The sequence below is a fragment of the Uranotaenia lowii genome, chromosome 2, assembly GCF_029784155.1.
Source record: "Uranotaenia lowii strain MFRU-FL chromosome 2, ASM2978415v1, whole genome shotgun sequence".
NCBI lineage: Eukaryota > Metazoa > Arthropoda > Insecta > Diptera > Culicidae > Uranotaenia > Uranotaenia lowii.
Window position 1 is genome coordinate 330,334,671 of NC_073692.1, and position 15,260 is coordinate 330,349,930.

The window sequence follows — 15,260 nt, forward strand, 5'->3', positions numbered from 1 at the left end:
ATTACAAAAGTTGATTCCAAATGATTTTCTTAACCAGGAATTTATCACGAGGTGGCATTCTTCCCTAAATTATGTACTTACACATTTCTTAAAGAAAACACATTCTGAAGATGAGGTAGGGTTTTGTGTGTTTTTCATACATTAATTGTTGCAAATTTGTTACTTCATAAAACGAAGGGTTAAGATTTGAGTTTCAAAACATAAGTTTTGTGGAATGCAATTCAAAATTCACGCTGATTCACACCGATTATCAAACACCTATTGGGATCAAGTAATTTCTCGTTATTACGGTAGGTTGATAGCTTTAACTGAAAATTTGACTGGGAAAAAATCTCAATGGAGGGGTTAACCGGGGGACTGAAATAAACGAAGAAAATACGTCAATGATCACACAAATTGTGCAGCCAGTGATTGAATTTGTGGTAATTTATGACAATTTGTTAGGAGATATGAGAAGGTTTGAGTTAAAATAAGAGAAACCAATGCTCAGAGAGAGTTAAAATATGCTAATTCTGAAGCAGTTGTAGAATTTTGATCATTACCATTTCAAATGCAAAGAATTCTCTCTCCACTGCAATCCCTCGGGTTAAACTCCTAGAACCCTCCCCCTCCCTTTCACACGGCCATGGTCTCTAGCTTATCGTAGATATGTTTAAGGTGTTGCATAAACTCATTATCAAGTTTAGTTTCAATTTTCTCATGTTTCATGTTTTTTTCAATTTTCTCAAAAACATCTAGAATTTGTCTAACAAATGTATCACAGTTTTCTTGGTATTGCGTTTGTTCTCGAACCATTCTCATTTAAGCGTCTAAAATTGCCGGTTCAATTCAAATTTCGGTTTCAATATCCTTGCTGAAGCCCCACAGCATCCCCCGAATAATGGAGGCGCATGGTATTCTAGTTCCGTTCTTATCAAAATTTCCTTCGCGAAAGAGAACGTCATCCGACTGCCAGCATCATCTCGCGGGCGCTCTCCTCGCTCAGCATCCCGACCGAAACCAAGTAGGTAAAAGGGGGTCTTTTTGGCGTGTGAGTGAAAAGTGATCCCCTGGTTTTCACTGGACCCATCCATTGGTCTCGCGTATAGAAGATAGGGAAAATTTTCCTTATTGCCAGCAGCAGCAGCATCATCATCACCATCCATCTCGAATTGAGTGGAGCCACCATCGCACACGTTTGCGCTAGTAGGACGAACTTGAAAATTTTTTAGCAAACGGCGCGCGGAAAATCGCCATTGTGATCCGGAAAAATATCGTAGTTTCGTACCGGAAACTAGTGCGGATTCGAGAAAAGTGTCGATTGGCCGGGACGGTAAAGATCTGGTGGAAATTTTGGGGTTTTGCGTTTTTGCAAACCTGGTGCGAGCACCTCCGATTGTGCGAGGCGGAGAAGAAAAAAAATCGGACGGGGCGTCGACTTGTCCTTTTTACTATATTAACACGGGTAATCTGCTTGGAGCGGAACAAATTTTTGGGCCGTAATAATGAATGGTGGTTGAAAATGGATACGTTGGATGCAGCCTTAATGATCAGAATGGATGAAGTACGGATTTATCGGTGAAGTTCTTTCAGTATTGTGGGATCACGGTGTGATGACGAAAATTTATCCAAAATGGAAGGACTCTTCGAGAAAGGATAACGTATGACGGATTGATTCATTGGGGGGTTTATTTTTATCGTAGTGATTTTGGGAGCACAAAAATCGAAGAAATAGCCGAAAATCATGCAACATACTGAATTTTGGGTAGCGATTGGTTCGTTGAAGGTGGATTATTGCTTCCATTTAGTGGCCGTCGATGATGGCGACGAAAAGAAGAAGAAGTATGGTGTTCATATTTAAGGCTAGACCACCTCTGTGAGCAGAACGAAAAAAATGTATGAAAAATGAAACGTAGTACTACTATTGTGTATAAAATCATGTGTAACAGCTCATTCAAGTGTCAGTATAATGAACAACTATTGAAAAATGATTCTTTGGACAGGTGTTTGAGCCATAAAACATTAGCTGGAGGAGAATAAATTTTCCAGCCTTAATTTTCTTTCTATCCTGCAATATTTCGAGGAGTAACAGCGCACGTCGAAGAAAAAGTCAAACCCCGAAAAGGGAGGAGACAGCTGGGTAAGCTCTGGGAGGGTGCAAGGATTTTCCTGTAAGTCCTTCCAATTTTCGAAGCACCAGCTCACAGTATACCGTGTTACACTACTCAGACAGGCTGTCGGTTTTCCGCTCTGCCAGGACCTATCCTCGATAGCTCTCCGCCAGCTCTTTTCTCCAGACACCATCATCCTGTCAGTTTTCTTTTAGAAAAAAAACACACAAATGAAGTTTTCAAACACTAATACAAACCTACATGGCTTCGGGGAGAGAAGCGAAGAAGCAAATCAGTGAGCAAATCACAGAATAATAAATAAGCAGCGAAAAACAAAATCCTGAATCTAAAAAGGAAAAATGCCAAAAATAGCGACCTACCACCATTTCGCCACTAGCAGGACGACATACACTTTCAACCGGTGGCTATCGCTAGTGGAGCTAGTTATCCTAGTTCTACTTAGCGCCACCCGGCTAGACCATGTCAGTGGCCAGCGCCCGATCAACAACAACACTCTCGGAGCGACCCTGCACTCTTCCGGCGTAATCAATGCCTTCCAAACTCCAACCACCGGGGTACCCGAGTATCATCAACATCCGGCGCACAGTAGTAGCACCAACAACCAGATCGCGATAGCGGGCGATTCTGAAGACGAAGAATTCATTCACAACAACGTCCCACCAGCACACAGCATCAACGACATTGCCTCCGAAAGTGGGCCCCGCAATGGCATCCCCGATTGGGCCCAGAAACCACGTAGCATTCCTTCGCCGGGTTCTTCACCTGGAGCGGGTTCCAACGATGGCCAAACGGATCGAAGGATCCCATTCAGTCCGATTAACCGCAAGAAGCAGTCTTCGATGTCGGAGCTGCGAAAGCTAGCCCGGCAAAAGCTAACTGTTTCATCCGCCAACGAAAACGTATTCGAACCCAGAAACGAAGGAGGAGGCACTGGGGCAACAAGTGTCGTTGGTGGTATTGGGGCAGGTGGTGGGGGAATCGGTGGGGGTGCTGGGGGTGGACGAAATCCGAACATACCGTTACCCAACAACGGGAACAACAATTTGGGGCACGCGGTTCCAGCACCCGGTTGGGGTGGTCCGCGACGGAGACCCTACGACAATCGGCAGGGTGACGATCCGTTGAGGCAGATTCGAGAAAAGGTTCACGAGGTAAGAGCAAATTTGTATTGAAATAATTTTAGTGAATACCTAACAGATCTAGAAGGATTATATTTTTTTTTGTACGGGATTTTCATACTCTGGGATGATTTATCCCTAGGATATCTTTCATGTTCTACTCTTCATAATATGTACCTACATTTGATAGGGTTTTTAGCCATTTTTTCTATGCAGGCTTTCTCGTAGAAAATGTCCGTTTTCTTAAAAATCCAAAAATAATCATAGAATGACCATATAAATAACTCTAAAACGATTGTATCCCATTTACCCGAAAAACATTGCTCAGAATGAATTTTTCCCAGAATGACAAATACCCGAAATCAAACCCCAGAATGAACCATTTTCTAGATAAAAATTCCCCAGAATGCACCATTTACCAGAAATTTTTCCCAGAATGGACCATTTCCCAGAATTTTTTTCCCCAGAATGGAACATTTCCCAGAATGGCACAAATCCCCGATTTTTTCCTATTGTATTTTTATTTGTTTTTTTTTCTAATGAATTCTTGTAAATTTCATATGATTCGAAATTCATTTTTTCAAAATGATTTTTTTAAATCATTTTACTACAACTTTGAAATTTTCCAACTAAATTTATTTTAGAACCAATATTGTGCTTTGTTTATGGTTTATGGTACTTTAATTGATTCAATGCTTACCATGGTCCTTTAAAAAACCGTTTTGGTATCCGACTCCTTACGCTGCGCGTTCGAACTTGAAAGACGTTTTGTCTTTCACGCTGTCGCGTGGCGGACGGGGCTAAGGGATCACCCCTAGCTTTCACGCAGACCTAGGAAGCCCCGGCAGACCTAGACCAATGTAATGGGGCCACCGCTTCCGACGCCGGGTCGGCGGCCACCTCGGATTTGGACCCCTTCAACCTCGTTGGTTGCGGCTTTGCCGCAAAAGAATTAAGTTATGAAACCCCATTTTTTTGTACCAATTCCTTTTTATTTATTAATTTCTAGTAAGGATAAATGTTTTCAATTTTCTGGGAAATGGTTCTTCTGGTGAAAAGATTTCTGGTAAATGGTTCATACTGGTGGGAAATGGTACATTCTGGGGAAAATTTTCTGGGGAATGGTTCGTCTGGGGAAAAAAATTCTGGGGAATGGTTCTTTCTGGCGATTGAAATTCTGGGGCTTTTTCATTCTGGGCAATGGTTTTTGGGTAAATGGAGTAAAACCCTCTAAAATTATACCAATACAAAGGAAAAAAGTTAAAATTTTATATAAAACAACCCATTTGCTTCTAAATGCCATAATTTCATCAGGATAGGTGTTTTTTTCTGAGTCTTTGAAAAAACAGATATTTAAAAATTGAAAACTTCATTTTAAGTAATATAAAAAATCTCCAACTACAAACCATATTAGGCCTATTTGAAACTCAATTTATAGGCTTTCAAACGTAGAAACGTAGACTTAGTTAACGATGATTATCTTCATACATTTCATGTTGATCAAAGTTACCCCGGTGATCAAAGTTCCCCCAGTTTACGGTACTAAAATTTCTTCAAGAAGGCACAATAAATAGATTAAATATCCTAAACTTTATTTCAAACACACACTACCATCTTACCATTATTACCGAGATTCAAAATGAGAATTGATTATGATTAATAATCACAATCCATAAAATAATTTCGAATACAGAGTAACAGTTTAGGATGAATTGTTTTGGATTTTGACCAGGAAGTCAATAATTGTTGAAAACGATCATTGCTTTATTTTGAAATAAGCATAAGAATTATAAAATACGAATGTACCCGATCAGAAGAGAAAATCTAAATTATATCAAGATGAGATACGTTGTTATAATTTAAACAAAATCATAACTCATTCATATAGGATAAATCAACTAAAAATCTTATTGGAATGCTATGCAAAAAAGTCAATAAGAGATGGGATTCGAACTCATCACTTTTCCATCTCTATTCTATACTACCAGCTGCGTGACTTTTCCTACTGTTCTGCCTGAGCTTGTTAGGAAGTGGATCTTTATTTTCCTACTGATCCCACATATACCGATGCAGGCCGCTTGTTTAGGGACGTTTTTCAAGCGCCCAAAGACAGGCAGCCATGCGGGTTTTTTTTTTTTTTTTTTGTTTCGATTATAGTCGTTTTAACATCTTTATGCTATTCGCGACTTATATCAACGATGAAGTTGGCGGACAAGTCATTGAAAAACTTATCCGGTACAACTGTGATCGATGTTTACTCTTGGGCTCGAACTCACGGACATCGGGTCAGAAAGCAACTGACTTGCCAACTGAGCTATATCACAAGCCCCCATGCGGGTGAAATGAAGGTGTACAATAGGAATTTATATAAGTTTATCTGATAAATTGTAATTTTGATGGATCATAATCGAACTATTGGAACTTCCAATGAGAACGTGCAAACGAGAAACAAACAGTGCTAATTCGCGAATCGCTAATTATTCCGCTAACTTTTGGTTGCTCCGCCTTTTGATTCCGCTGATTGAAAACCGCTTACACTAATATAGGTATTTGTTTAAAACTAACGGTTGGTCTTTGATGAAACTTATGAAAGCAGCAAAGGTACATTTCCAAGCAACCAAGTCACATATTCACTTGAATGAAGGCTTTAAAAGTTACATATTAGCTGACAAAGAGAATCAACTGCCCAATTCCCTTTAGTGAACTTTATGTGCTCATTGATGAACTTGAAAGTTGCAAAAGTAATAAATATGTACGTTGCAAGGAACTTAAGTCACATGAAGGGCACACAAGTGCTCAAAACGGGATTTACTAAGTCATTTACTAAAGCATTGAGGTGCTTTCTTCTTGGATGGCTGGCTGTCTGGTTGGGCGGGTGCGACCCTCAAGGCGGGTAAGTTTGCTCATTTCAGAATTTTTTGGAAGCTGAATTAAAAGGCCGCTGCAAGTATGGGACTTTGGGGTGCTTGGGATTTAGTATTTTACCAGACTAAGGAGACACTGGGAATCAGTCATAATGTTTACTCATAACTCTCTTTTAATTTTTTAATTGCTTTTTATCTCTTGTTTTAAGCGTTTCTTTAAGCATCTTTAAAAGATGCAGAAATCAATAAAAAAATATCTTTAGAAATATATCTAGTTTTCACCCTCTACAAACCTTAAGTTTTTCAAGTTGTTGAGATATCTAAAAATTTCAAAACACTGTATGTTAACTCATTTAACAGTAGAAAAATAAGAAAAAAAACATCAACGAATTAGTTGGCATTGTTAAACTGTTATTAAAAAATTCATTCATCCATTGATTTAAGTCCGAATAGAAATTGTTTGAAAAGGATGATTTCTGGTTGACTCTTTGACAAAAGATTGCACACATAAAATCTTAACTATGTTTGTAATGTATTTCAATTTTTAAAAAAAGTTTGACTCAACCATAATAAAAAAAATATCAATATTTTATGTGGTTTCGTGAGAAATAAGTTTTGTACATCAAAAAACATAATATTAAAAATTGTAAAGGAGAACTTTTTAGTATACCGTTTTGATTTTAATCAATTAGCGGTTAGCGCTTTAAACTAAAGCGATAATTTTTTCACCACATTTAGTGGTTTAAATTAGTGATCGCTAACTGTCATTATGTTAACGATTTAATAAACAGCGCTAACTTTTCAGTTAGCGATGCCGAACACTAGTAAATTGAAATTGACAATGGAAATTTCTATAGGTTACTTGATTAACTATTGGAATTTAAAAAGGGATGCTTGGGTACGGACATGTTGCCGACTGTCGAGTATCGATGAAATGTTGCACCCTTCAGGAAAAGACGGAATATCTGCAATATAATATCGGTCCCAGTATGCTGCCTTGGGACACTCCAGCAGGAACAGGATATTCAGTTGAGCATGTACCATAGAGGAATACGGTCATAAACTAGTCGCAGCTTTTTTCCATTAACTGGACAACATATTCTATAGATGAAATACATTTTAAAATATTTGATAACTAATACTTTAAATAAACTAATACTTTAAATACTTTTAATAAAGTTTGATAACTTTTGCAGCAGTTTTCTGTAAATTCTTAATATGTTTCACACGACGTAATGAAAGCTCACGTGGGATATAAATGTTTTTTCGAAAAAACATAAACAAAATTCACTATACAAAACTATAACTGGAAAAGATATAAATATCTCGCTGAGATAGGTGTGGGTTACAATTTTGATATACTTCTCTGATCGGGAAATGTTTGAATCTATAACAGTCTTTGATCAATGAAAATGTATTAATTTTAAATTTTACCATTGATAAAAAATTAAAGAACAAATATCACAACACAAAAAACAATTGTTACAGGGATTTCAAGTTGGCTTTTACTTTTTCATATATCTTCATATAAAATCAAAGGAAAGGTAAATGCCAAATTAGTTTCCCGGGAGCTTTTATACTACTTTTCTCAATTGTTTGAAAATTTTTAATAATTTTTTTTTTGGAATATTGGTAAGCATTTTTAATATGAAAACTACAGTTCTACAATGCTGCCAGATATTAAATATTTCTGTTCCAAGTTAAATTTAAAAAATAATGATTTAAAATAAAACAAGACAATGCTTCCAGTGTGACAATGCTGATCATAACTTAGTACCGTAATCCGGGGTAAAATTTATCACTTTTTTCAATATATTTCGATTATTTTTTCCTGTTAAGGGGAATGTGGCATGTTTTATTTTTTTAAAACCAGTACTGGACTCCTATGAACGTAAAACATGGATTAAGAAATTTATTTTACCTCTTTAAATTTGATTTCAAAATCGTTTTCATCTCTGTTCAGAATTTGATGCTTTGGGGTGACATTGATCAGTCTCTATTCTGACGGTTTTAACGAGTTTTCTTGATCATAAAGGATACAAAACACCTATTTCCATTTTCATTTTTTTTTTAAAGTCAATTATTTGATGGGGTTCCTATCCATTTGTCCAATACGGTCTCGCTATTGAAAAATGTTCTTATTTTTTTAATTTCAAAAATTTAACATTAAATGACTATAAAAATAGCACTATAACTGTTCATATACAAAAAAGAAAAAGTTGTTCTTTCACATTAAACAACCAAATTGCTTCTACATGCTTTTATGTTTCATGTTTGTTTGCGAGCCTTGGAAAAATAGATATTTTAAGATTTTGAAATTATTTTTTTTATTATCAGAAAACAATTTCAAATACAAACCCAATTTTGCCTATTAAACTCAATTAACAGGCTTTCAAACGTAGAAAACTGTTTTCAAATATTCAAACTATAGACTGAGTTATTGATGATCATGTGGAAAAGTTTATTGTTGTTCAAATTTACCCCGGTGATCAACGTTACCCCGTTCTACGGTACCCATAACATGTGGTAAATTTTAAACTGGTATCCTTGGCAAGGCCTAGCTTCCGATAACTCATCAGAGTATACCAAAAACCCAATGCTCTTGAGCATTTTCGTACTGCATCTGGCATTTGTCTTTAGACACTGCTGAATCTGTTTTTAGATGAAATTGTTTCAACCACAAACTCAGTTGGAATAAAAGGCGAATTTATGATTAAAAAACTGCAAATAAGTAATGATGAACGGAAAGTCGAAGAAGAGTCATTCAATAGATTTTCTATATTATCGATCAACGATTTTAAATCATCTGTAACGTTACAAAATATATAAGCGCTGAGGTGGTCTAGCGGAGAGGCTGGCGCGAGTTCAGTTTTGGGTTACTGGTTTACTGGGTTAGATTCCCGGTATCGCTGCCGACTGGTAAGAAATGTTCTCCCCTTGTAACTGACTGAGGACTGCGGAATGTTCAATCAGTTGCCAGCTGGTCAGGTATCTATATACACGGATTCCGGGATACCGTGAGTAAACTAACCCACCTGATTGACTCGGCTTATGAGCTTAGTTTTGTCATGATCTTTCACGTGGAAAAGGAATTTTTGATGAAACATCAATAAGTCACACAAACGCAACCAATTTGCAAAACATAGATTGTGGGGAATCGTGGGTCACCCATCTTGAATCACCTCTATTTTTATGTTTTTATACACAATTACAACTTAAAATATGTTTTTCCTATCTGTAAAGTTTTCTTATGCCAAATGAAGAGTTATGAAAAATATTTTGTCCATCCTATATAAGAAATTTTGCCAAAACGTTCGCGAGCCAGGTTTTGGAATCTATGCGATGATACACATCTCTCTTTTTTATTTCATCTCCTGAAATTACTTTAAAATAACGAAATGAATTAAGAAATCACAGTTTTGGGTCAACTCATATACTTTGCATGTTATTTGGTCAATTTAGGTTTTGTGGTCACAAATCCCCACCATTTTTCAAAATCCAAAAAATATTGCTTTTTTTCAAACAGTACTTATTAAAAATTTTTAAAAAATACTTTATGATACTTTGAAAATGTAGAAAACCATATCATTTTTTATTTTTATTTTATCTTTTATAATAAAGAAGTTATGGAACAACGAAAAAAAGTGGCCCATGATTCCCCACTCTCCCATACCTAAATCAACACAACACATTCACTCCATTACAGTTTATACGCAGCCATGGGGTCCGGGTATGGTGTACGCGTTGCATTAGAGATTTGTTGAACTTATTAATCTCAACAATGCAAATAGGCACGTACTTGGACACAAACTGCGGTGACTCCGGGCACCTATGGTGGATAACCAACATAATCTGTAACATTCCAAAATTTATTTTAATATGTTTCATTTTTAAGAAAAAATCTTCAAAACTATTGAACAGATTTTCATTAATTATACCATTTGAGAATTGTCTACATGTTCACTATCTTTTGATCAAGAAAAAAAAAACAAACATTCTGAAATTTGAGCCGAAAAACAAACTGGTCAAAAAATTATGCCATTTTGGCACAAAGATCGTTACCATCCCGGTTGAAATAATGAAGTTTCACAATGTCAGCTAACCTTTGGTTGATTTAAAGATTCATTTCAATTCATATGGAATGGAAAAATAGGAAAAAATGAAAAATAATTGATTTTTTTTTCTTGAAAACCATTGATTTGTTTTTTTTTTCTAAATAATTAGCTAACATAAACAAAACTGGGTGGAATAATTATATAGTCTATAAAAACATAAATACCAATGGAAACTAACTAAATTTTACTTTTTTGTGATATTTTCAACACACTAAGAACCGCAAAAAAACATACAACGAGAAATTTCATATATTTACTTAGTCGCATTTCATCATAAAGCGGATTAAATGTGCAGATTTCAAATTCATGAGTAAGTTGGAGTGCCGTATTTGATTTATCATAATATCATTATAAATTAAATTTAACATTTCAGAGTAGTTGTGCCTGAAGTCAAAGTCTATAAACCTCAGATTTGGTTCTCAATATGTTGGAAATTCTATGATTTAATACAAGAATTGGTCACCCTATCAGTATCTTAATTAATTCATCACAAACGGTTGGGAATGAAAATACCAAATTGAACAGAACTGATAGTTTTTTCATCCAAAATCCTCATTAAAATCTATAGAGGAGAATGAGGATACTTGATCCCTGGAGTAATTGATCCCTCAGCTATATCTCGAAATTGGAATGTATAACATAAATTAAATGTACTAGATAAATTTGTCAAATAGAACAGAACATCAAACCTGTTATCTCCAATTATTGTTGATAAAAACCTGTTATCTCAAAATAATAAAAAAAATCTTCTAAAATTTTACACTTTGTTGGAAAAATCTAACAAAATGTTTAGGTTAAGGTTTATTTTTAACCACTTTAAAATGTGTCCCAGACAAAGCGCCGATGTGGTCTAGTGGATAGGCTGGCGCGAGTCTGGTATTGGTACGCCAGGCGTACTGGGTTCGATTCCCGGTATCGGCAAGAAAAACTTTTGGATTCGAATCCCATAAGCGGCCGACAGGTAAGATGTGTTTCATTCTATAACTGACTATATAATAGGAATGTTCAATCAGTTGCCAGCTGGCCAGGTATATACACGGATGCCGGAATACCTGTAAGTAAACTAGCCCACCTGATTGATTCGTTCTTCCAAAAATATACCTACATCAACACAATACATTCACTCCATAACAGCTCATAAGAAACCATGGGGTCCCAGAAACTGCGGTGAATCCGTGCACCCATGGTGGATTACCAACATACTTTAAAATGTGTCCCAGACGATAAAATTATGATGAAAATATTCATTCCAATATGTCAATCGTTAGAGTTGATTATGAACTTCTTAATGCCTTAAATCTTAATCTTTTAAAGCAATAGTAAACTCTTAATTTTTTTTAAAATGAAGTTTTCGAAAACACAAGGGTTTTTAGGGACGTGCAATCGATTTCAGGTATCTAATTCAGTATCAGGGGCCGGCAAAAGCGGTCGTCCATAATAGTTTTTCAATATTTTTTTTATGTTGACGTTAATTTACATCGGATTGAGATGAAAATTTCCACATACGGGTTCTTAAGGACAAACAATTGATTCCAATTATCCAATTTTTAGTCAGGGTTTGACCAAAGGGGTCATCCATATTAACTTGTCACTGTTTTTGTGATATTGACGTTATTTTACATCGGATTGGGATGAAAATTTCCACACGGGAGTTTTCAGGGACAGGTAATCGATTTCAGGTGTCTAATTTTTAGCCAGGGGTCGACAAAAGAGAATCTCTATATTAATTGTTCACTCACGGATTGAGATGAGACTTTGTTCTTGGAAATTTCGAGGAACAAGAAATTTATTACAGGTTTCAAGTTTTGGATCAAGGGCGGAAAAAGGGGTCGTCCATATTAATTTTTTATTGTTTTTTTTGCGATATTGACGTTATTATGCCATGGATTGGTTTAAAAATTTGCACACTGGAGTTTTGAGGGAAGAGGCCACCGAAAGGGGTTTAATTTTTTGACAATAATAGCGTTGTTAAGCATCAATATCAGTTTCAATTAGTTGGATTTAGTTTTGTCAAGCTTATTTTCAACTTGCAATGTTTTACGATACTTCTATAGGCAATGAGAAACAGGCCAGTTATCTATTCTTATATTTCAACATTTTATTCTTTGTGAAAGCTTGAATTCTTTAAATTTATTGTTTTGAACTAAATTAACCCTTCGTTTCATAAAGTTACAAATATGCAACAATTAATTAAAACTGTTCTAAACTTCACATTTAGCTAAAAAGTAAATTTTTTTTGTCGATGGGAATAATATTTATAATTTCAAGATCACGTTCAATTAAAAAAAAATATTTTTAGTGTTTATAGGAACCAAAAAAACCCACTTGAATCTGAAAAATATGGAATGTGGAAAAAGCCTAATTTTTCAAATATTTGGCCTAGTGTAATTCATATTGAGAATTTTTTTTCGACTCAAAAAAAATATTTTCGTATTCCCACTAAAGTAATTCACATAATAAACAAAATTTGAGATTTTTTTTTGTTTTTTGTTCTGATATAATGGGTTTTCAATAACTGTTGCAAATATGCAACACCATGCAACGGTAGTACCCTAGGTAGTTATATGGGTTCCAAAGTGTGTTTTCGAAACTTGCATCGTTAAACAGTGTATTTGTTTCCCGATGACAATGTTTTCGTTATAAATGATTTATTATCATGTTCAGGCCGTATTAAGAGGGGGGGGGGGATGAGAAAAATTGCCCCCCCCCTGAATAAAGAGGGCCCCCGAGGTGAAAAAAATAAAAGTTTTGCTCTAAACCGTTATCAAAACTAGAAAAATATTATAAAAAGTTCAAAATTTATCAAACTTTAAACTAGGACGGGTCCGAATAATTAACTTATCTAGGATTTGTAATTTAGCGTATGTAAAACACATTATTTTGATTTTTTTCCGCGGCCCATTGGTATAACAAATACATATTTTGAATAAAAAAAATGTCGGATGCCTTCACAACTTGCAAAATAAGCATACACCAATTTTCAAAAGTTCTATATTATTCAACGTGATTCAAACTCAAGTACGGGGCTTTATCCAGAGAGTTTAAAAATCTAAAAACAAACAACGAATACGCTTTTTTATTTTTCCACTTGAAAATTCAGTACTATCTGCCAACATTCGATAACCGAGGTTTGAAGTATTGTTTTGCTTTTTTTTTCTTAGAGATGAAGGAATGATTTGATTGAAAATTACAATGCTCATTATTTTTTACTAAAGTATGAGCCGTTTCTTATTATCAATCGACAAAAAATGCTCTTTATTTATAGTATTTAACCTTTTCCTGGAAGCTCTGGAAGTTGATTTTAAATTGAAACCTTTTGTTCTCGAATTTAGTTTTATTTTTATTTCTTTTTTATTCTTAAACTGATTTCAAGTTTGAATTCTAATTTTAGAATCACGTTCCAAATTCTAATGCTCATTCCGAAGAAATCTTTATTGTTCTTTTAATTTTGCCAACAAATGATATTTAATAGTTTAATGTAATTTGTAATTGGATCATTCCTTCAAAACTAAATTGAGACTTTGCTCTTCAATATCAAGTTTGTTTATTAAAACTGGCATATAGTTATGGTATGATTTAAGATTAAGAATCTTCATCAGAACCAATTTAAATACGTTTTCGGAATTGATTTGTGTTGATTTGTTCAAGGTTATGTTCAGAAAAGTTGTATAGGTAAGAAGCTTTCCATTTTGCCGCCGGTCGTGGCCTAGAGGATAGCGTTCCAGCCATCTAAGCCAGAGTCCATGAGATCGAATCCCGATCACGACACATATAGTGCTCTTTCCGTGGTCTGGTGGTAAGATGCTAGCCATAAAATCCTTGAAAGATGTACGCCTTAGAGTTAAGTAAATTAGATCTCTTCAAAGAAACATGAAGTTTCACTGAGATCCTATATGTGTGTGTTCGTTTTTTTAGCACCTTCAAGCAAACGTAAGAAATAATTTCCTCAGTAGGTGGTATATTATCGCATAACTACTCCTAGCTAATTTCTCGAGAGTCTTTGTAGTCTAGTGGATAAGCTGGTGCGAGTCTGGTTCCAATGTGCCAGGCTGGGTTCGATTCCCGGTATCGGCGAGACAACTTTTGGGTTCGAATCCCATAAGAAGCCGACAGGTAAGATGTGTTTCCTCTTATAACTGGTTATATGAATGTTTAACCAGCTGCCAGCTGGCCAGGTATATGCACGGATGCCGGAATACCTCTAAGTAACCTGATTGGCTCGTTCTTCCAAAATATACCTACATACGAAGCCATGGGGTCGGTCCCAGAATGCCTGAGAGCACATACTTAGGCAGAAACTGCGGTGAATCCGTGCACCCATGGTGGAAAACCAACATACATAACTACTCCCAGATAAATTCTTAACTTTCCGGTGTCCAGAAATCTAGATTTGCGAAGTTCCTGTGCGAAAACTATGATTAGTGCAAAAGAAATTAGGAATAAGCATTTATTTCCAGTTGTCGAGTGTGAAGGAAAAAAGGTGTAACCGTTTCATGTTGTTGTAAATATGCAACAATTAATATTTTTGCTAAATAACCGAAATATGTGAAAATAATATTTTTTCCTTATTTTTCCCTTCATGTATTCATCATTGCACACTATTGAGAATTTTTTCGAGAAAAAATAAAAAATCATGAAATGAAGGGTTAAGAAGGTAACTTTTTTTGGGGGGTCATAGGATGAAAATTTAAGGAAAAGAATAGAAGTAAATTAAAGTTATTTTATTATCTTCAGTATGCTTGATTGGAAAAAGGATGTAGGAAGTTTTTGGCAGTTGAATTTGAAAAATTTTTTTTTTTTTTTATAATTTAAGTTGAACTGTAAAATAACAATGAACATCTCACTAGAAATCTATTCAATTATTTGACAATCCTAGAGTCAATCTTCAAAATTAAAATATGTTTAATACTTACTTCTTAAAAAAAATGTAAATCTTATTTCTTCTCTACGCCTTTTTTTTAAATAAATACATACCCAGCAAACATAAAATCGTATTAAAAATGATAACTCAAGTCATCAAAAACGTTACTGCGAATCTTAATTCCAACAAAC

At 35.2% G+C, this 15,260-nt stretch overlaps 1 protein-coding gene across 3 annotated transcripts in view; it reads left to right on the plus strand.

Moving 5' to 3' along the window:
- Positions 1 to 15,260, plus strand: part of LOC129746121 (tyrosine-protein kinase receptor) — a 90,379-nt gene that overhangs the window by 47,284 nt on the left and 27,835 nt on the right. For 2 of the 3 annotated variants that reach the window (XM_055739608.1, XM_055739607.1), the window contains exon 2: positions 1,683 to 3,262. In XM_055739608.1, coding sequence (XP_055595583.1) covers positions 2,450 to 3,262 — 813 coding nt within the window. In that variant the 5' untranslated portion in view covers positions 1,683 to 2,449. Of the gene's footprint in view, positions 1 to 1,122; positions 3,263 to 15,260 lie in introns of those variants that run through there. The other variant, XM_055739606.1, reaches the window with a different exon arrangement.